Here is a 23408-nt window from a genome sequence, read left to right as displayed (position 1 = left end):
TCTTTTTGTCAGTGTTTAAGACAGAGCAATTTTGGTTGAGATTTGAAGTCTATTTATTTATTTTATTTATTTTATTAGATTTATATGACTCCCCTCTCCGATTTACATGTTTTTTACAACATATAAAAAAACAATGAAAAAACATCTTGAATACAATTTAACTTAAAATTAACTAGTCTAAAACCCCAAATTTATTTCCAATCAATCACTCCCCTTCACACAGCAATCATAAATTTCATTCATCGGCCAAAGGGCATGTAATAAATAGCGCCAAGTCTGACGGCACAAATGAGTCTTCAGACTCTTGCGAAAAGCGAGGAGGATGGGGGCAGTACAAATCATGGGGGTGGGAGAGAGCTGTTTCCACTTAAAAAAAACCCAAGTTGCCAGTTGTTTGATCATTCTTCTACATGGTCAAGGTTCTTTTGAAAGGTAGCAGTATTGCCGGTGGTATTAAATAGTTTAACATCATCAGCAAAGAGAACACAGTTGTTTATAATATGATCACAAAGATCATTTATGAAGAGTGTTGGTACTACCGTAAAACACTGCCTTGAGGGACACCACTGTTGACAGCAGCAGGGCTAGATATGGCACTTCCTATTTTGACCACTTTGTCTGTTAGATAGGAACACTGTTATCCAATCATGTAGTGGTCAAGAGATGCCGTTGGATTTCAGTTTCAGAAGTAGTTGTTGTGTACTACTGAATCAAAGGCTTTACAAAATCTATGTAGATCACATTTATTGTTTTATCCTGATCAAGTTGAGTGATCCATGTGTGTGCAGAGTTGTGTAAGAGTTACAGATTACAGGATATTTTTTTTCTGAAACCAAATTGTTTATTATTAGTTAGTTTCTATTAGTTTCTATGTGGAGTGTAATGGATTGGTTTATGATAGATTCCATGACTTTGCAAGTGACGCAACTCAAAGAGATTGGTCTTTCAACATTACTTGGATCTCCTTTTTTGAAGATGACTGTGGCTAGGTTGGGTAAGAAACTAGTCCTGAAGGATTTTTAAAGAATTATACTTAGAGATTCAGCTAAAGTTGTGGAGAACCTTTTAAAGAAGTATGCACATTGTCCATCAGGTCCGATAGAGATGGTTTTAGGTTGCATAATGCCTTTCTAACATTTTCTTCTGAAAATTCAATTTGTGTTAGATTGTTGAAGTTGATTGTGGTAGGACTAGGAAATGTTGGGCATGAGCCATTGCTGTTTATAAAGACTGAGCTGAAGAATGTGTTAAAGAGGTTGGTTTAACTGTTTCATCATTATAGTCTTTACCATTTGGTCCTTTAAGGGGTAGGATGGATCTTGAGTCTTTGAGTTGGTTGTTTACAAAGTTATAGAAATCACGAATGGAGTTTGTTTGTAGAATGTTTATTTCTTGATTGATGTGATAATTGATGTGATAATTCAGTCTTTATTTAGTGACACACATTTTTGTAGTGGGTGTTAAAGTTTGTAACATAGCCTGTTTTATTTTTTTGCCAAAGAGATCTCATTTTTTGGATTGGAGCTTCCTTATTTTTATGGGTAATTTATTTTTCTTGGGTTTGGTGATTATTAATGGTACATATAATTTAATGACTCTTTGAATTTCAAGTAAAAATATATTGCAGTAATCTTCAGCTGTAGTATTACAGCTAGAGAATATTGTATGCCAATCAAGAGATGAGAGGTCGACATCTATGATATCATAGTTGGCTTTTTAAAAGTTGTAATTGGTTATCCTATCATTAAGGTGGTTTCTGTAAGGACATATATTGAGACAAAAGTCAATCAAGCTATGGTATATGGTTGGAAAAGGGTTCTTTTATTTGTAATCCATAAACTGTTGCAGAAGATGAGATCAAGACAATTGTTGAGTTTAGTACAGTCTATAACTAGTTGATCTAGACCTAAACTGGTAATAGCATTGTAAAGGGTTGAATGTATGGGTTCAGTTGTACATTCATTCAGGGTCCAATTTATATGTAATAGGTTTAGTTCACCAAGAAATATAAGAGGATGTGGGTAAGAGGCTGTCCACATTAATAATGAGGTTAGCTTGTTCACATGTGTGATGTCATAATCAGGAGCTCTATAACATAGTAGGAAGCGAAGTGCGGTATTTAAGGTCAGTTCACAGATGATAGTTTCTGGAAGATTGAGTTTGTGTTTAACATTCTTAGCATATAGCATGGAAAAGGGGGAGGGAATGTTGAGAGAGAGCTAATTTGCATACTGGCATGTGGTCAGTTTTGGCAGTTGGAAGAATAGAATTCTTGGAGATTCGTATGCTGACTGTTGGTGAATCTGCATCATAGAGAGCAGATGTATACAGAAATATAGTTATACTGTCAAGTTGTTTATTTGTGTAAATATGAAACCTGTTCAATGATAAAAGAAGAAATAAAACCATAAGTTTTATATTGGAGCCATTGTATTTTATTTATTTATTTATTGTTAGAGTTGAAAGGGACCATGAAGGCCATCAAGTTCAACCCCCTGCCCAAGCAGGAACCCTATAGCACACCAGTCAAGTGGCAGTTCAATCTTCTCTTAAAAATGTCCAGATTGTTGGAGTTCACAACATCTGCTGGTAGGTTGTTCCATTGGTTGATCGCTCTGACTGTCAGGAAGTTCCACATTATCTCCATGTTGAATCTTTCCTTGGTCAGCTTCCAGCCGTTTTTCCTCATCCAGCCCTCTGGTGCCCTGGAGAATAAAGTGATCCCCTCCTCTCTGTGACATCCCCTTGTATACTTGTAGACTGCTATCATGTCCACTCTGGCCCTCCTTTTATTTAGGCTATCCACGCCCAGTTCCCTCAGTCTCTCTTCGTAAGTCTTGGTTTCCAGTCCCTTAATCATCTTGATTGCTCTTTTTTGCACCTTCTCCAGAGTTTCAATGTTTCTTTTGTATTTGTACCCAATATAACATAAAAACATGGTTCTGCTATGAACAGGCTCTGCTGGATGAAGTGAAGAACGTCTCTTATAAACATAAATCACATAGAAATCCAACATAATGGGTTATGGGCCCAGATAACAAGATAATCAGAAAATACCCAGAATGTGCTTCATTGAAGTTTAATAATAAAAAGAATGGATAAAATTACAGTTTATTTATTTATTTTATTTATTTGTTGGACTTGTATGCCGCCCCTCTCCGAAGACTCGGGGCGGCAGTTCATGTATAGCATAGTATAAAAGTGAAGTTATTATTGGAGTCTAAAGACTTATGGTATCTTATTGAGCAAGATCAAAAAAAATGTGAAGCCTGTTGTAAATTTTTTTTAAAATCTCGTACCGTGTTTTTAAGAGTGATTTTCTTATCAGATGTTTATTGAAGATAATTCAAAACAAAATTCCCAAATGGCTATCCACTATGGAAGCTATAACACACCCAAACTTGATAGACCCAACTAAGATTATCAGTTACAAAGAAATCTTATACCCAAATGGAGATCTAAAAACTAAACAAGAATTGGAGTTACAAAATTACAAGATTGACTGGTGGACATACATACAAATCAAATCTAGATACAACAAGGACAAACAAACACCAGGCATAGCAATTTCCACCCAAACTCTAGATAAGATTTTAACAGGATGTGAGGATAAACAGATAACCAAATTATATCAGATTCTATTAGAACAGGATAAAGAAAAAGAAGTGATCAAAAACCCTATGGTAGCCTGGGAGAAAAATATACAAAGAGAAATTCATATAGCAGAATGGGAAAAAACATGGAATGCAATAACTAAAATTACTCTATCATCAGCATATAAAGAAAATTATTACAAGCTCTTCTACAGATGGTATTTACCGCCGGTGAGATTAGCCAAGATTTACCCAGCATTACAAAACATATGCTGGAAATGTAAAAAAGAAAAAGGCACTTTTTTCCATATGTGGTGGTCCTGCTCTAAAATTCAAAAAATCTGGGAAACAACTCACAATTGGCTCAAGGAAATTACTAAGGAAGAAATAGAGTACTCGCCGGAGGTCATGCTTCTTGGAATTTGGAAAAGATCATACTCTAAACAAACACTTTTCTTATTGACACATATTAACACAGCTACTAGGATTGCGATAGCGCAAACATGGAGAAATGAACAGACCCCCAAAGTAAACTTGATAATAGACAAGATATATACATGTGCAGAAATGGACGAGATGACAAACTTACTCAAGGGAAATAGAATTAATGAATCTAAACATATGTGGTGTAATTGGCACGAATGGATTCAGAAGAAATTACTTGTATAGTATGATACAAAGTTGCAGTACAAATTGTAAAAAATAACAAATACTGTTCAAATGCCTTCATTCTGTTTTTTTTAATTGCATAGTATTGTTCATAAGACCTAACCTGATCAAAAACGATTGTAACAGGTAAAAAAGTTGGATAAGATCTGTAAACTGAATAAACAACATGTGATATATGTATTTATGAAAACAATAAAAAGAAATTTTAAACAAATATGAAGCCTGAAGGCAATACAATAGAGAAAACACCAGAGCTAAATTGTTGCTGGTTATGAACATAGAAGATAAAATGTTATTCCGAATCCAAGATATACCAACAGCAAAATTAATTTGGAAAACATTTGAAAATTTATTTGCAAGGCCATCAGTAAGCAAGAGACTGTTTCTGAGAAGAATATTGTATCAAATGAAGATGAAACCTGGCACAAGCATGATAAATCACCTAGACAAAATTGAAAAGACTGTGTGTAAGCTGAGAAATAATAATGCACAAATAGAGGAAGAGGAACAAGTAGCAGTAATCCTAAACAGTGGAAAATAGCTATTCAACCATAGTCAGTATTCTCAAAAATATGCCAAGTGAACAGATAACTGTAGAAAATGTGGCAAGTAAATTGAAAGAAGAATACAATAAAAGAATTAAAACATCAGCAGGGGGTGACAGTGGAAGCACCAGATTAGCTGAGAATAATGTGGATAAAGCATTAAAGACGAAGAAGAAAAGATTCTTCAGATGTGGGTCTGAAAAACATCTTATTGGGCAATGTTTAGAGAAGCAGAGTACCAAGAATAAAGAAAAGTTCCAAAGCTATAGAAGAAATGAAGAAAAGAAACCTGAGAAGATGATGATGTGCAGAGAAAATGATGCAGAGGTGGATAATTTACAACACTGGATGGTCGACTCAGAAGCATCAAATCATATGAGTTATAATAAAAATAATTTTTTGCAGGTTAGAAAGCAAGAAGAATCGCAACATCTGGAAAAAAAAACCTTGCTTTTTTCTTTGTTCCATTTTCTCCATTTAGAAAACATTATTTTTAGTAGGTTGGAATTTTTGAATCTTAACTTTACTGTACTTTTTAATTTTACCTGGACTTAATTTTAAAACCCTTAAGAAAAAAAATTCCTCTCATATTGGTATTTTGATAATTTTTTATCCTCTGCACTTACTCTCTAGTAATATTGATTAAAATATATCTTTATTTTTCTTATTCTTTTAAAATTGTTACGTATATATTTTTGAGATTAAATAACTTAATAGGTTTTTATTTCATTATTTTTGAAATTTTTCTTTGCTTCTTTCCTTTTTCTTTATTAATTAAATTACCGTAGAAAAATAATATGTGCTAGAAATACTATTTCTTCCCTCCCTTTACCTGGTCCTCCTCTATAATTTTAGGATTTAATATTTAAGAAATTGATCTTCCCTTTTTTCTTTTCTCTTACATATCCCTTTTTTCTTTGTGTTCCAGCATCAGTAAAATTTCACTATTATTAACCTTTCTTTCTCTCTTTAATTATTATTATTATTATTATTATTATTATTATTATTATTATTATTATTATTATTATTATTATTATTCTGTTCCTTTCTTTCTGCTTTTTGCCTATTTCTTTCTCCCCTCCCATTCTCATATTTTCAATAAAGTTAAATTGACATTTTTTACAGGGGAGATTTCAAAATATTGAAGAAGAAAGAGATGAAGATTTATCGGCAAAAGAAAGCAAGAAGAATCGGATGGACGGGTCGAGATGGCTGATGGATGAGAGATAAGAATAGCAGGGGTCAGAAAAGCGAAGATAGCACTGAAACATCCAGAAGATCAAGACAACAATGTGTGGAACAATGTTATGTGGGTTCCAGAAATTAATAGCAATTTATTGTCTGTATCTAGACTAAATAAGGATGGTTTTTCTGTATTATTTGAAAACAATATATGTAAGATAATGCACAAGGGCAAAGTGTGTGTAACAGGTAAGATGGAAGGGTCTTTATATGTAATTGAAGGGAAGGAGAATTTAGAAAGGGCAAAAGGATGTTTGCAAAATTTAAGTGAAGAAAAATGTAAAGTTCCAAGTTTTCTAGACATTGCCCTGCGCCTGCATACATCAATAAACGACTCTCCTTCTGAATCCATTGAGGAGAACGATGATGAATCACTCAGGGTGCGACTACCTAATGGGCTGTCTGCCATTACCCCCTCTGAGGATCTCATTTCACTTCCACTATCTGCTTCAGACCCTTCACTGTCAGAAGCAGTCAGAAATAAAACTGGCCTCTGACCCTGGGAGGATTCACCCACATCCATCCCCAGTCCTCGGAGCTGGCCCAGTGCCAACCACAACAATAAAGTAGAAATATGGTGGAGGACCTCAGGTTTATATCAACCCCTATTTCAGAGACATTGTTCCCTTTTTTGAACTGCAGGCCTTTTAAGAATTGTTCCCCCCTTCATTGGAAGGGAGGGGAAATCCCATGGCAAGAAAGAGAATTGCTTTATATTGTGGGTCTTATATTATTAATATTTTTAAATCAATTTTAGGGTTTTAAAAAAATATTTCTATGTTTCCATTGTTGCTATTTTAATTTAATTAATTAAGGACATATGATTGGGAATGATTGGATGGAGAGTATGATTGGGATGAGTATTATGAATGGAAGGGTCAGTTTGCCTGGTGCTGTAGAGGCAGCAGAAGTGTGGAAGTCCAAATTTTAGGAAGCAGAGCGGTGGAATATTCTGGTTCTGCTGGGGAGAGGTAGATATGGTGGGGGACATGGAGTAGGCCGTTTGCGGGGAATAAGAGATCGCTGCTTGAGAGCGATTACTTGTTCCGGCCCCATGAGCTCAGACTGAGGTACTAATGACAAGTGAAACCCAGACCCTGGGCTCAGGCTGCTGCTTCTCAATACCAGGTCAGTTGTAAATAAAGCTCTCCTCATCCAGGATCTACTCCTGGATGAGGAGGCTGACCTGGCTGGGCCCAGGGGGAGGGGTTCCTCTCTCTGAAATGTGCCTAGCCCAGGATTTCAGGTGTGGCATTAGCCACAACCCCATTGAAGGGAGGTAGGAGAGGTTATTATAGCCAAGAAGACCTTCAACCTACACAAGCTTGCTGCTCCTGAGATACCGGGTTGTGAGTCGCTCTTTGTGAAGTTGGATCTAAGTGTTCATGTGGGCTTGTTGCTCACACACCTGCCTGTCAGTTGCGTGTCAACAGTTCTGCCTGTGCTACTCGAGGAGGTATCCGGACTGGCGACAGAGTTCCCCAGACTTATTGTCTTGGCGGACTTAAAACTTCTGTTGCTTGGCAAATCCTCTAGGTTGGCGCAGGAATTCATGGCCACCATGGCAATTATGGATCTGACTCAATTAACTCATGGTCTGACTCAAAAAGGGGGACACCCCCCCCCCCCCGATATGGTATTCCTCTCAGACCAGTTGAGTAATGCTCTGAAACTAAAGGGCTTAGATACGTTGCCTTTGTCATGGTCAGATCATTTTCTGCTGCGGCATAACTTTAAGGCTCCAATCCTCCCCCGCAGGGAGGCGGAACTGACTAGGTGGTTCTGCCCCAAGTGCCTAATGGACCCGGAGGACTTTCGGAGGTGCTTGGGGTTCTACTGGATTTGCTTATATACAGTTCAGCAGAATCTCTTGCTGCTGCCTGGAATATTCAATTTTTATGCCGCCCTTCTCCTTAGACTCAGGGCGGCTTGCAACATGTTAGCAATAGCACTTTTTAACAGAGCCAGCCTATTGCCCCCACAATCTGGGTCCTCATTTTACCCACCTCGGAAGGATGGAAGGCTAAGTCAACCTTGAGCCAGTGATGAGATTTGAACCGCTGACCTACAGATCTACAGTCAGCTTCAGTGGCCTGCAGTACAGCACTCTACCTGCTGCGCCACCCCGGCTCTGTCAGCTGTTATTTTGATCTTTTGCCAACCACTATCTGATTATTAACCATGCCAAACAAAAAATAAAAAAACTAAAAGTCTGAGCGATTAATATGTTAATTAATTAGTAACAACACTTCATCAGATTAATTAATTAATATCAATAGCCAATCAAATCAATTAATTAATATCAATAAGTGGAATTAATGAATTAAATATCAATAATAATCAGTCTAATCAGTCAGTATAATAATAAGTCTAATAAAATCAATTAATTAATATCAATAATCAATAGAATTAATTAATATTAATAATCATTAATATCAACGATCAGTCTAAACATGAGTAACCAGTTAACCAATTATACTAATTAATGTATAATATATTACTTAACAAAATCAAGTGATCAATCATACCAGTAAAATTAATAAAAGTCAAATAATAATATAATTTATCTCAAGTCAAACAATGCTTAACTAATGTTTGAATCATTAAGTGATCAATTGAATGGATATAGCCAGTTAAATGTTATGAGAAATGATGGTACAAAGGAATATTGGTTCCTGGAAGACAAGGAGACTCCCAGATGATCCTTTGGGTGAAACACGCTGATAGGTATGGAATACTGAAAAAGGTTTGTTCAGAATTGCTTTACTTGTTTGTTTATTGGTGAGGGTAGCAGCAACTTGTTTATTTATTGGTAATGTAGACAGCAGCAGCTGGTTCAGGAGGGTCATTAATTTTTAGTAATTAAGTAGCAGGGATGTATAAAACCTTTGAGATATAAAGTACAAATCTTTTGTTTTAAACTTTTTAAATGCAGAATTAATGACCCCCATCTTTTTTCCTCTTCACTAGGTAACTCCTAGGCAGCTCCTTTTGTTATTCGGAAGATTGATGGGGGAGGGGAGTTTTGCCTTAATGCTGGGAGGGTTTGACTTGATGCTAGATCCCAGGCATCTGGTATTTATTGCTGGAATTGGAATGTTAACAACTGTTCTTGTGAGCAGAAATCTCAGCAACTTCCAGCTGAGGCAAAATTTTTGAGAAGAAAGAAAGAAAAAGGCTTTTGAATTTTAAATAGTTTTGCTGTTGGCTGTTTGCTTCTTTGGGGTGGCTGAGCCTAAATCCAATGTGGTCTAATATGATTTTCAGCAGTAGACAATCATACTTTATTTCTGATGGGAGATTAAAGATTTTTCAATTAAAGAGTCTTTTGTTTGTTTGTTTCTGTTTTTTGGGATTCAGGCTCACTCACCCTTTTCCAAGGCAGGGTGCTATAGCCTTCGCAGCTTGGCATTCAATCTCCAGCTTATCTTTTAGGAAATCCTTGTGGTGCTTCTCAATGGATGAGTGTTCCAGTTTTGCTCAGATGTTTCAGGGGTCCCAGTGATTGATTTCCACACAGAGATTCTTGAGCTCTCTGGGGCTTTGTTTCAATCACTTACGAGTCCTGCTATGCTATACTCAGGAGTTTCTTCCAGGTAGGGAGTCAGTTTTTCGAAGTGAGTTTTTGGGAGGGAGAATCTCACCCTCTTAAAGAGTTTGTGCCACTTGGTGGTAAGTCATGAAACTGACTCCATATGATTAGAACTAAGATTTATGAAGCTTTTTAAAAAATATTTTAAAAAATTTGTTATGAGGAGCCAGATTGTTGGGGACGACATGCTGCCCCTTTAAACTGCTTAGAGAGGGATGTAAAGCACTGTGAAGTAGTATATAAGTCTGAATCTATTGCTCTTTAGCCTATATTAACAGTAACTTATAATTTGTGTTTTGCCTCTCCACTCCACGGCATTATACTCCAGTGAGTAGTGAACAGCCTGCCTGAATTTCTCCCTAATACTAATAATTTTTTTTCCAGGACTTGCAAAATGTTTCTGCCTGTTCTGTTTTGTAATGACTTCTGAATATTTCCTTCAGTGCCATGGCTCTCTAAACATACAGAGATCTATATAATTATCTATTTCCTTCCAAATAGCTCTGGTCTGTATTAGGGGTGAAATCCAGCAGATTCTAACAGGTTCTGGAGAACTGGTAGTGAAAAAATTGAATAGTTCAGTGAATCCACAAATACCATCTGTGGCTGGCCCCAGAGTGGAGTGGGAATGGAGATTTTGGAGTATCCTTCCCCTGCCATGCCCACCAAGTCACACTACACCCACCAAACCATGCCCACAGAAACAGTAGTAAAAAAAATTGGATTTCAACATATGGAGAACACAGACAACAAATATAATAATTTCTATATTCATTTTATTTAATTGGATTTGTATGCCGCCCTTCTCCGAGGACTCGGGGTGGCTCATAACATATATAAAAAGAGACAATAGTAAAATCAATACAATTAATACATAAAAACATCCTTAAAAAACTACTTTAAAAACTTCCATTACCATTCATTCAACAATCGTACTAAAAACATTTGTTGGTCAGGGGGAAGATCTAGTAACCACAGGCCTGGTGACAAAGATGAGTTTTTAGGATCTTTCAGAAGGCAAGGAGGGTGGGGGCAGTGCGAATTTCTGGGGGGGAGCTAATTCCAGAGGGCCGGGGTTCCCACAGAGAAGGCTCTTCCCCTAGGTCCCACCAACCGACATTGTTTGGTCGATGGGACCCTGAGGAGACCTACTCTGTGGGACCTCACCAGTCGCTGGGATTTGTGTAGCAGAAGGCGGTCTTGGAGATAGTCTGGTCCTATGCCATGTAGGGCTTTATAGGTCATAACCAGCACTTTGAATTGTGTCTGGAAACAGATCGGCAGCCAATGCAGTACACGGAGTGATGAAGAGATATGGGCATGTCTTGGAAGGCCCAAAACTGCTCGCACGGCTGCATTTTGGACGATCTGAAGTTTCCGAACACTTTTAAGAGGTAGCCCCATGTAGAGAGCATTGCAGTAGTCAAACCTGAAGGTGACAGATGGTGCTCTAAAGTCAGCTGTGGATTGAGGAGGATGCCCAAGTTGTGAACCCTCTCTGAGGGGGTCAATAATTCCTCCCCCCAGGGTGATGGACAGACAGATGGACATGTCCTTGGGAGGTAGTACCCACAGCCACTCCATCTTCTCTGAATAGAGTCTGAGCCTGCCGGCACCCATCCAGATCCTGACAGCCTCCAGACACCGGCCATCACTTCCACTGCTTCACTGAGTGGACACAGGGTGGAGATGTACAGTTGAGTATCATCAGTATACTGATGGCAACTCACCCTGTGTCCTTGGATGATCTCACCTAACGGTTTCATGTAGATATTAAACAGCAGGGGGGAGAGGACCAACCCCTGAGGTACCCCACAAGGTAGGGACCTAGGAGTCGACCTCTGACCCCCCACTAACACCGACTGTAATCGACCAAAGAGGTAGGAGGAGAACCACTCCCACTCCAACCCCTCCAGTCAGCGCAGAAGGATACCATGATAGATGGTATCGAAAGCCACTGAGAGGTCAAGAAGCACCAGGACAGAGGATAAACCCCTGTCCTGGGCCTGCCAGAGATCATCCATCAGCGCAACCAAAGCAGTTTCCGTACTGTAGCTGGGTCTGAATCCTGACTGCCAAGGTCCTAGATAATTGGCTTCTTCCAAGGACCGCTGGAGTGACACCACCTTCACAACAACTTTCCCAATAAAGGGAAGGTTGGAGACAGGATGATAGTTGTTAAATATGGCCGGGTTCAGGGAAGGATCCCTTCCTGAAAGAAGCATTGGTAATCTCCTGGACCCAGCTCCGTGTCACCTCCCTACTGGCCAAAACCAGCTATATCTCAGTGTAACAAGGAAATTAATAACCAATATTCAAAGAATAAAGGGATATGCAATTTATTTCCATCCTTTGCTAAGTAGGATTGCAATTCCTCCTGTTGGCTCTTCTTTGCCCTTTCTCTGAGATATCTTATATTGTTTGACATGATAAGTATCTAGTTCTATATTTGATCAAATTTCTTGTAAAAAAAGATACAGTGTTCCCGCGATTTTCGTGGGGGATGCGTTCCAAGACCGCCCGCGAAAGTCGAATTTCCGTGAAGTAGAGATGCGGAAGTAAATACACTATTTTTGGCTATGAACAGTATCACAAGCCATCCCTTAACAGTTTAAACTCCTAAATTACAATTTCCCATTCCCTTAGCAACCATTTAGATTATTACTCACCATGTTTATTTATTAAAGTTTATTTAAAAAAATGTTTTTTAAAGGCAGACGAAAGTTTGGCAATGACATATGATGTCATCGGGCGGGAAAAACCGTGGTATACAAGGAGGGTGAGGGTTGTTCTAATCTCCGGGGGGAGTTGATTCCAGAGGGCCGGGGCCGCCACAGAGAAGGCTCTTCCCCTGGGGCCCGCCAAACGACATTGTTTAGTCAACGGGACCCGGACAAGGCCAAATCTGTGGGACTTTATCGGTCGCTGGGATTCGTGCGGTAGCAGGTGGTTCCGAAGGTACTCTGGTCCATTGCCATGTAGGGCTTTAAAGGTCATAACCAACACTTTGAATTGTGACCGGAAACCGATCGGCAGCCAGTGCAGGCCACGGAGTGTTGTAGAAACGTGGGCGAATCTAGGAAGCCCCACAATGGCTCTTGCTGCCGCATTCTGCACAATCTGAAGTTTCTGAACACTTTTCAAAGATGGGGAACATATCAAATTTGCAAATGACACCAAACTGGCAGCAATAGTCAACACTCCAGAAGGTAGGAGCAAAATACAGAAGGATCTTGACAAACTTGAAAAATGGGCGCTATCTAACAAAATGAAATTCAATGGTGAAAAAAGTAAATTTCCTGACAGTTAGAACAATTAACCAGTGGAACAGCTTGCCTCCAGAAGTTGTGAATGCTCCAACATCGGAAGTTTTTAAGCAGATATTTGATAATCATTTGGCTGAAGTGGTGTAGGTTTTCCTGCCTAAGCAGGAGGTTGAACTAAAAGACCTCCAAACATGTTATTTTGTTATACTTTAATGTCACTGTTCAGAAGTCATTAAAACATACCAAAATGTGGTTCTATATAGCACTATTTTCTGCATTACTATTAACTATATTATTACCTCATTTCCCTTCCCAGAATAATGGATTTTTAAAAAGGGACAGAAAAAACAAATATGCTTGTGATAAGAAAGAAGCCTTACCCGGATATAAGCATCCCGCTGCTGTTTGGCAAAGTATAGCATGTTGTCCAGGGCTAGCATTCCTGGGGGAGTCTGAGTAAAATCCATTGCTGGGTTTACATGATTCTGCAAAACATAAAAAGGGTAACATTAAAAAAAAGAAAGCAATCGCAATATATAAACATGTTTTTGTTGCATACTTTTCTATATTGTTTTATCCTCCAATATCTGCATTTTAGGACATACAAACAAATATTAGGGACAGGAGAGATGTAACAATTTGTGTTATGCCTTTCACCATATTTACATCTATTTCCTTTCTTTCAGTTCATGTGGTTGAACAAAAATGTGTTGCCTTAATCTGTACTTCTTTAATTGTCAAATTTTTTTGAGTAATGTTTTTAAAAAGATCAACAACCAGTACAACCCTCACATATAAAATAACTTAAGGAACGTTATTGACATAATTATTTCTATCACTTACTGACAGATTCTGTACTTGAATTTCCTTACCACAGTTCAAACTCAGAGCCTGATGCTAGAGACAATGCTCATCCAGACAGTACATCTGATCCACAAAGGACAGAAATGAGTTCCAGTCCATCCAGGAGATTAGCCTTGGGAGTACTTCAGCAAAAAATCTCCATTTAAATTCATTCACCATTTGCCAAGATAGTCAATTAATCAACAGGGGTGGTGAAGGTAGCGCCCTGATTCAGGACCTATCCCTGTGTATAGCTTTTGTGGTGGAGGGAACTGGGGTATCTGTAGCCTCTTTCCCCTCTCTTGGGCCCTTTGACTGCTTTGCCCAGGACTTGCTGGCATTTGAGGTTTTTTCAGCCATATTGTGCCCTGTAATGATTGCAAAATGCCACTGGCACTTAGGTGCACTTAATAAGGCCGCTGCACTATTTGGGTAATCAAAGATGGCATCCGCAGACTGCACTGGCTGCCAATTGGTTTCCGAACACAATTCAAAGCGTTGGTTATGACCTATAAAGTCCTACATGGCATTGGATCGCCTTCTGCCACATGAATCCAAGCATCCGGTTAGGTCCCACAGAGTCAGCCTTCTCCATGTCCCGTCAACTAGACAATGCCACTTGGCGGGGCCTAGGGGAAGAGAAGACCCGTTGTACCTACCTGAACGGTCTTCTCGATGCACTGGAAGGAGAGTCCAACATGGGTTATTTACCAATCCTATTGGTAGAGACTGAGTTAGAAATTTACTTAATAATTAGGTACCGCCCCCATACTGCTCCCATGAGCCCAGTTTTAAAAACGAAAGAACCATGAAATAGGATAACCAACTTTATTAATCCAACAATAACTTAAGAACTCCCATCTCCGGCGTCCCTTCAGACCAACATGCCGGGTGGGTTTGGACTCTCCTTCCAGTGCATCGAGAAGACCGTTCAGGTAGGTACAACGGGTCTTCTCCACTGCATCTGGAAGGAGAGTCCAACATGGGATATGCCAAAGTTTTAAGGCCCATGGGAGGGAGAAGGTCTTGACAGGGACGTTGGAGAGAAACAAACTTTCTGCAGGACACGTCTACCAAATGCGGCCTCCGCCGATGCAAACGAATCTAACTTATAATGTTTAATAAACGTAGACGGTGCTGTCCAGGTAGCCGCTCTGCAAATATCGTCAATGGACGCTTGTGTTGTCCAAGCTGCCGAAGCGGCTGCACTCCTGGTTGAGTGAGCCGTTAGTCCTATCGGTGGGGTGTGTCCTCCCGCCTTGTAGGCTTCCGTAATACAATCCTTCAGCCAACGACTAATAGAAAATGAAACAAACAATTTCTCCGACTTCCGGAACGGTTCAGTCCGTCTGATATATATCTTCAGAGCCCTTCTGACATCGATCTTATGCCATCGCAACTCAGAAGGATGATTCCCATGCGTGCAGAAATCAGGTAGTATTAACTCCTGCTTCCTATGAAAATGGGTGTTCACCTTTGGAATGAAGGTGGGGTCCAGCCGGAGCACTACTCTATCCGGATAAAAGATGCATAAATCCGGCCTCATGGACAGAGCTGAGAGTTCCGACACTCTGCGTGCCGAGGTGATTGCCACCAAGAAGGCTGTCTTTATGGAGAGAATTCTTATCGGAATCGACCTCAGAGGCTCAAAGGGTGGCTTTGTCAGTGCCTGAAGAACTAGTGTGAGGTCCCATGATGGAAACCTTCTAATCGGTGGTGCGTGTTTGTTCGAGGCACCCCGTATGAAGTCTCTGACCAATGGATGTTGGGCTAGTGACTGAGCCTCCGATGTCTGGACCATGGTGGAAAGAGCCGCCACCTGCCTCTTCAGAGTGTTAGGGGCCAAACCCCTTTCTATCCCTGCTTGTAGAAACTCCAGCGCCGTAATTACGGATGCATCCTTGGGATTCTTGCTTTCTGTATCACAAAATTTGCAAAAGGCCGCCCACGACGCCTGGTAAATCCTGGAGGTGGAGGGACGCCGTGCCGCCTATATCGTGTCAATGACCTTCTCCGACAATTCCAGCTGTCTCAGTCTATGCCGCTCAAATGCCATACGGTCAGCTGTAGCCATTGAGGGTCCGGATGTTGTAGGACCCCCTGGTTGAGGGAGATGACTTGGTCCGGAATTCTCCACGGTGGTGATATTGACATCGCCGTCAGATCAGCGAACCACGGTCGGCATGGCCAGTGTGGTGCTATCATCAGCACCTCCGCCTTTTCCCTCAGAATTTTTTCCACTACCCGTGGAATCAGGTTCACTGGGGGAAACGCATAGAGCAAGCCCGGTGGCCATGGTGTCAGTAAGGCATTGACCCTTTCTGCCCCCGGTTCTGGGAAGCGTGAATAGAACCTCGGCAGCTGTGTATTCTGACGCGTTGCGAACAGATCTACCAAGGGCCTGCCGAACTTGTAAGCCAACTGCTGGAATATGCCTGGATCCAATCTCCACTCCGACGGGTCTAGTGTGGCCCTGCTGAGCCAGTCTGCCTGCGTGTTGATGGTTCCAGCAATGTGTTCCGCAGACAATGAGGCCAGGTGTGTCTCGGCCCAGCTGAACAGATTGTCCGACTCTTCCATAAGGCGTTGTGACCTCGTGCCCCCTTGGTGGTTCAAGTGGGCTCTGGTCGCCACATTGTCTGTTAAGACTAAAATGTGTCTGCCCTGTACTATCGGAAGAAAGGTTCATAGAGCTAAGTGTACCGCTCTGAGTTCGAGGAAGTTGATGTTTATCGGTGTTAAGTCCTTTGGGGACCATGTGCCTTGTGCCATGTGATGGCCAATATGGGCTCCCCAACCAAACAGGCTGGCATCTGTAGTAAGGACGATCTTGTCTTGTATTTGGAATGGAGAACCCCTGCGTATTGCCTGTGATGTCCACCATCTCAGAGACTCTCTGACCTTCTGAGGCAACTTGATCTTCCGGTGAGAGTGGCTGACCTTGGATCTTTGTGCTGGTAGGAGGAACCACTGTAAAGTACGTATATGGTGCCTGGCCCAGGGGACAATACCTATGGCCGACATCAGAGTTCCCAACACCTTCGATAAGAGTGACAGTGGGATCCATCTGTGGTGGTTGAGGCCGACTATTAAACGCCGAATGTTCACTAGTCTTTCTGGGGAAAGCGACACCGTGTTGGAATGAGTGTCTATTATGGCCCCCAGATGTTGAAACCTGGTTTTGGGCACCAGTTGGCTCTTTTCCATATTTATGGTGAAGCCATGGCTTTCTAGTGTTCGTATGGTCTGAGCCAAATCGTGTTTTGCCTGTGTCGGGGACCTGGACAGTATGATGATGTCGTCCAGGTATGCCATCAGTCTTATGCCATGGCCACGCAGGTGGGCCGTCAGGGCATCCAGGAGTTTTGTAAAAGTCCGTGGAGCTGATGAAAGGCCAAATGGCATGGCCTTGTATTGGTAATGTGTTCCCTCGGAGCAAAAACGGAGATATTTCCGGTGTGCTGGATGTATGGGCACATGAAGGTATGCCTCCTTTAGGTCGATGGATGTCATCAAGTCTCGAGGCCTTATAGACGTTAGAATGGATTGCAGGGAGTACATGTGAAATCTCCGGTATCTAATGAAGAGGTTGAGCTGCTTTAGGTTCAATATCAACCTGCAACCTCCCGAGGCCTTGGGTACGATGAAGATCATCGAATAGAACCCTTCGCCTACCTCCTGAGGTAGTACTGGTTCTATGGCTTGTATTTCCAACAGGTGTAATACTTCCTTTTGCAATTGTTGCACCTTTTGAGGTTCTCGGATAGTTGGACAGCGTATGAACCGATTGGGGGGTCGTCCAACAAACTCCAGGCGTAGTCCCTCCGACACTGTGGTAAGCACCCACTGATCGGAAGAAGTGTTGCGCCAGGGGGTACTGAAATGTTGGAGTTTCCCCCCGAGTGGCCACCGACTGGCAGAGTCACTTGGACCGACGAAAACCTCTTTGGTTGTTCCCCCGAAAGGGCCACCTGGACTGTTGGTAGCCCCTTGGTCTGTCTTGGAACGACCCTCGGTCGCTCCTGAATGATTGTTGAGAGAATTGTCCTTGAGTGAATGGACTCTGGTGCTGCGTCGTTCCTGTGGTGTTGTCCCAGCGAGGCGTCTGGCGTCTCGTGTATGGGGTAGACCTGCGGTCTTGGCGTCTGCCCGACTTCGGTAGCACTTTCCTTTTGTCTTTGTCCTCCACAAGGACTTTGTCTAGGATATCACCAAAGAGCATCGTGCCCTGGAAGGGGGCTGACGCTAACCGCCACTTAGATTTCAGGTCTGCTGGCCAGTTTCTCAGCCACAGAAGGCGTTGAGCTGACAATGCGGTGGCCATTCCTCTGCTGGAAAACTTCACCGCATGCAGCGTGGCGTCCGCCGAAAATTCCGCTGCCACCCGAAGCTTGCCCAGGTCCTGCCGCAACCTGCCTTCCTCTGGTCCCAGCCGGGATTGCATCTCCTGAAGCCACAGGATCGATGCTCTATTCATGAATGATGATGCTGCCGCGGCCCTGAATCCCCAGCTTGCCATCTGGTGAGCCTTCCTCAGGAGGGTCTCTGCCCTCCTCTCCTCTGGTTTCAGGCTCTCCCCAGTCTCTGACAGTACCAAGGCGCTGGAGACCAAGGTCACTACTGGCTGGTCGATCGGCGGGTACTCGAGGAGTTTTTCCACCTCCTCATTGAAGGTGTAGAACCTCCTTTCTAGGTTTGACGGACCTTGAGCCGCTGCCGGGTATTGCCACGGCCTCTTGACCCCTTCCACAAAGATGTGAGATGATGGAAAATGGTCAGACTCGGGTTGGGGTTCCCTAAGCAAGGACTCCGAAGTCTTGGTCGCCTCATCGGCTGCTTTAGCCATTCCAGGTAGGTTCATTACCTATTTAGCCTTGAATAAGAGAGTCCTGAACAGAGTTGGCTTAAACAGGCCTACCGGTGGCGGTTGCTCAGGAGGTGCCTCACCCTCTGACAGGTCATACTCCTTCTCGCTGTCCTCTCCTAGTAGCGGTTCCTCTGAGAGGGACCCCAATCCCGAGGGGGGCGGTGCTGACCACACATTCCTTGTTGCTTGTGAAGGTTGTGGGGCATACTGGTGGGCCCCAGTTGCCACGCCTTGCGAATAAACGCTCGCAATGAGTTCCTGCAGGTCTGGTGGCATGTCCTGCCATGAGTTCGCCTGCGCCCTCAGCCCCGCTGCTGTGGGGGTAAAGGTGGCTGAAGGTCCCTGGGAGTCTCTTCTGGTATATCCAGTGGACCCAGGCCTGGTCCACGAGGTGGCCGGTGAAGGTGCCACAGGGGGCATCGCTGTGGATTGATGGTCTGGTGACCAATCCCCCTCATACCTAGCCCCAGAGCCGCCAAAGGGTGATAGTGGGGTCAATGGATCCGGAGTCAAGGCCTGCGTCTGGGTCAGTGGTACTGCTGAAGGTGATGGTTGCAAGGCCGCCTCCAGCTTTTTCTCCAGGGCCTTGATGCGCTTCTCTGCCTCCTTGAGAGAGGAGGCCGAGGCAGGGGAGCGAGAGGCCTTCGATTTTTCCTTGTCCTTCCCCTTAGGCTTATCTTTAGGCCTGGCCGGGGATGAGGCTTTGTCGCTGCCCGGTTGTTCATCCATATTTACTCACTCTTATTGGGATCGTGGTGATCTAGAGGAGTCCCGGTAAGCAGCCTCGTTTTGTCTCGTCAGCTCAGCAAAAAAATGGCGGCTCGCCTCAATAAGGCTCTGCGCCTGCGCCCTGAGGTGCGGAGACCTTCTTGCGCCTAACAGCTGCCGGAAGCCTTTCCGGTCCCGCCTTGGGGAATCGCGCCAATAGCGGCCCCAAAATGGCGCCGCCCACGCTGTTGCCAGTTCGCCCGGTTGACGGCGTTTTCCAGCCGTTCATGGGCTGCCTGCCGCTCTCCGCCGCTTCCCTGTCCATTTGCATGCCGCCTTCTCCTTGCCTATTGTGGCTGCGGCAGTGGCGGGGACCCCTGGCCATGGCGGTCGTATGTGGGGCTTTGCCGGCGGCGGCTTTGCCGGCCACCAAACAGCTGATGGGCGCAGCTCCGCTTCTTCCAAGGAGCTTGGATAAGTGCGTCTCCGAGCCTCCCAATGGGGGGGACAGACCCCCCCATCTTTGGCTCACAGCCCTGGTCTGGCCACGGAGGTCAGGGACCCCAGGCTGGATGCTCCTTTGCGGGGAAGTTCCCTCGGAGGGAAGCGTACCCCTAAGGAGAACGTTGGGAGTACCTGCCCGCGGAGTGCAGAGAGAGAGAGAGAGAGAGAGAGAGACATTCACAGCCTTTTGTTTCCCTCGAGGTGTGTGTATGCGGATGGGGGGGCTTACCCATCTTTCCCAGAGCTGTTTCCCCCCCGACTGAGCATGTTTTCAGGGTGCGCTGGGAGAAAAAGGCGTTGCCAGTGCCTCTGAGGACAAATTTGGCAGCGAGGTGGGAAGAGAGGTGAGGGGCTGGCTCGGCGCTTGACCTCCTCCCCCGTCCCACCTGAGCCTGGGGCAGACTTACCTGCTAGCCTGGAGGAAAAGAAGGAGGAGGCGGCCAAGGCAAAGCACAGGAGCCAAACATCATTGGGTGTCATTGCAAAGGAGAGGCAGTCAGCCTCTCTCTCTCACACACATACACACACACACACCACTCTCTCTTTCCCTGCCTTTCTTTCTCCTTCTCTTTCTCCCTGTTTCTTTGCCCCCCTCTCCACCTCTCTCTTGCCCTCCTTCTTCTCTGTGTGTATATGATTCTCTCTCCCTCCCTCCTCTCCCCATCCCGCCCTCTCTGTCTCCCTCTCTCTTTCCTTTTCTCCCACTCCCTCTCTCCCCTCTCCCTCTTTCCATCTTTTTTTCTCCCTTTCTCTTTTTTCTCATTCCTCTCCCCCACTCCCTCAGTTTTGGCCCCCTCTGCCCGCCTTCATGGTAATGACAGGCATCCTGGGGGGAAAATGGGACTCGGTTCTTGACGAGAGACCCAATTGGGCTGAGAGTCCCAGCCGCCCTCACTGTCACCTTTCCACCCCTCCCCAAGCAGTTTCTTAGCTTTTGGCTAGCCGGAGAGGGACCCCCTCCCCCCCGATTTCAGTGACTCTGTTTTTTTAAATGCCTTCCCTTGCAATCGCACCACCTCAAAATCTAGCAGGTTGTTCCGGACCGGTGAACGTCGGACCCCTCAGCTGCGAAAGCCGCTCAGCCTCGGCACCGGCTTTCATTCTCGAGTTTGATTGCACAAATGAGATGCACTGCTTCTTCGATTAAGAAAGGCTTCCTATATTCCGTGGCAGTCGACCTTAGGAAAAATGGGTGCTCGGAACATAGCCATGATTTTCCTCTGGTTCTTTGCCACTGGGTCAATGCTATATGGTATGAAAATGCCACTTTCACTAGAGATAATGGTGGTGAAAGTGATATTTTCATACCACACAGCATTGGCACAGTGGCAGAGAACTGGAGGAAAATCATGGCTATGTTCCAAGTGAACATAAGGGAAATACAAGGGGGGGGGAGGCAGATGCATCCGGGCTGGCTTCAGAGGATCCTGGGGGGCAACAGTTGCAATTCAACTGGCTGATGGGCAGGAGGGGCGAGGAGGACTCGGAGCAGTTTCTCCCGGATGGAGAAGATGCGTAGGCTCGCCGGGGCTGTTGATTATTATTATTATTATTATTATTATTATTATTATTATTATTATTAATTAAATTTGTATGCTGCCTCTCTCCGTAGACTCGGGGCGACTCACAGCAGTAATAGAAAACAATATACAATACAAATCTAATATTTAAAAAACTAAAAACACATAATTTAAAAAACATACACACAACATACCATACATAAACTATATAGGCCTGGGGAAGATATCTCAGTTCCCCCATGCCTGCCGGCAGAGGTAGGTTTTAAGAAGTTTACGAAAGGCAAGGAGGGTGGGGGCAATCCTAATCTCTGGGGGGAGCTGCTTTCAGAGGGTCAGGGCTGCCACAGAGAAGGCTCTTTCCCTGGGTCCTGCCAGACAACATTGTTTAGTCGACGGGACCCGGAGAAGGCCAACTCTGTGGGACCTAACTGATCGCTGGGATTCATGCAGCAGAAGGCGGTCCCAGAGATATTCTGGTCCGATGCCATGAAGGGCTTTATAGGTCATAACCAACACTTTGAATTGTGACCGGAAACTGATCGGCAACCAATGCAGACTGCGGAGTGTTGGTGTAACATGGGTATACCTAGGGAAGCCCATGATTGCTCTCGCAGCTGCATTCTGCACGATCTGAAGTTTATGAAAACTTTTCAAAGGTAGCCCCATGTAGAGAGCATTACAGTAGTCGAACCTCAAGGTGATGAGGGCATGAGTGACAGTGAGCAGTGAGTCCCGGTCCAAATAGGGCCGCAACTAGTGCACCAGGCGAACCTGGGCAATCACCCCCCTCACCACAGCTGAAAGATGGTTCTCTAATGTAAGCTGTGGATCGAGGAGAACGTCCAAGTTGCGGACCCTCTCTGAGGGAGTCAGTAATTCCCCACCCCCAGGGTAATGGACGGACAGATGGAATTATGCTTGGGAGGCAAAACCTATAGCCACTCCGTCTTATCAATTATTATTAATTATTATTATTATCCAGACCCTAACAGCCTCCAGGCACATCACTTCCACTGCTTCGTTGACTGGACATGGGGTGGTGATGGGTATCATCAGCGTACTGATGATACCTCACCCCATGCCCTGGATGATCTCACCCAGTGGTTTCATGTAGATATTAAATAGCAGGGGGAAGAGGACCGATCCCTGAAGCACCCCACGAGGGAGAAACCTAGAGGTTGACCTCTGACGCCCCACTAACACCGACTGCGACCAACCGGAGAGGTAGGAGGAAAACCACTGAAGGACAGTGCCTCCCACTCCCAACCCCTCCAGATGGCGCAGAAGGATACCATGGTCAATGGTATCGAAAGCCACTGAAAAGTCAAGAAGCACCAGGACAGAGGACAAACTCCTGTCCCAGGCCCGCCAGAGATCATCCATCAACGTGACCAAAGCAATTTCCCTGCTGTAGCTGGGCCTGAACCCTGACTGTTGAGGGCATAAATAATTGGCTTCTTCCAAGGACCATTGGAGCTGGAGCAACACCACCTTCTCAACAACCTTCTCCATAAAGGGAAGGTTGGAGACTGGACGATAGTTGTTGAGGATGGCTGGGTCCAGAGAAGGCTTCTTGAGGAGGGGGCGCACAAGTGCCTCCTTGTAGGGATCCGGAAAGGACCCCCTCCCCAAAGAAACGTTGACAATCTCTTGGACCCAGTTCCGTGTCACCTCCCTGCTGGCCGAAACCAGCCAGGAGGGACATGGATCTAGTAAACAGATGGCGGAATTCACAGCTCCAATGGCCTTGTCCACTTCATCAGGTGTCACCAGATCAAACTCTTCCCAGACAGATGGACAAGTACGGGCCCCAGTCACCTTGACTGACTCATTGTCAGTCGACTCTGTTATCCAATCGGAGTCGAGGTCAGTCCGGATCTGAGCGCCTTTATCAGCGAAAAATGTGTTAAAATCCTCGGCACTACTCTACAAGGGCTCCCCAACTCCCTGCTGGTTAAGAAGGGAGCGGGTCACCCTAAACAGAGCGGCCGGGTGAGATTCCGCTGATGCAATCAAGGCGGCATGATACGCGCATCTTGCCGCCTTGAGCGCCACTCTG

General features: G+C 44.2%; 1 protein-coding gene across 4 annotated transcripts in view; it reads right to left on the bottom strand.

Annotated features, from left to right (window-relative positions):
- ELMO1 (engulfment and cell motility 1) overlaps positions 1-23408 on the bottom strand; it is a 606322-nt gene that overhangs the window by 289746 nt on the left and 293168 nt on the right. For all 4 annotated transcript variants that reach the window (XM_070726295.1, XM_070726294.1, XM_070726296.1 and 1 more), the window contains one exon: positions 13288-13392. In XM_070726295.1, the coding sequence (XP_070582396.1) occupies positions 13288-13392 (105 nt within the window). The remainder of the gene's footprint in view (positions 1-13287; positions 13393-23408) is intronic.

This window comes from Erythrolamprus reginae, chromosome Z, assembly GCF_031021105.1.
Source record: "Erythrolamprus reginae isolate rEryReg1 chromosome Z, rEryReg1.hap1, whole genome shotgun sequence".
Lineage (NCBI taxonomy): Eukaryota > Metazoa > Chordata > Lepidosauria > Squamata > Dipsadidae > Erythrolamprus > Erythrolamprus reginae.
The sequence above is the reverse complement of the archived record's forward strand: the minus strand, read 5'-3'. Positions and strand labels throughout refer to the sequence as shown.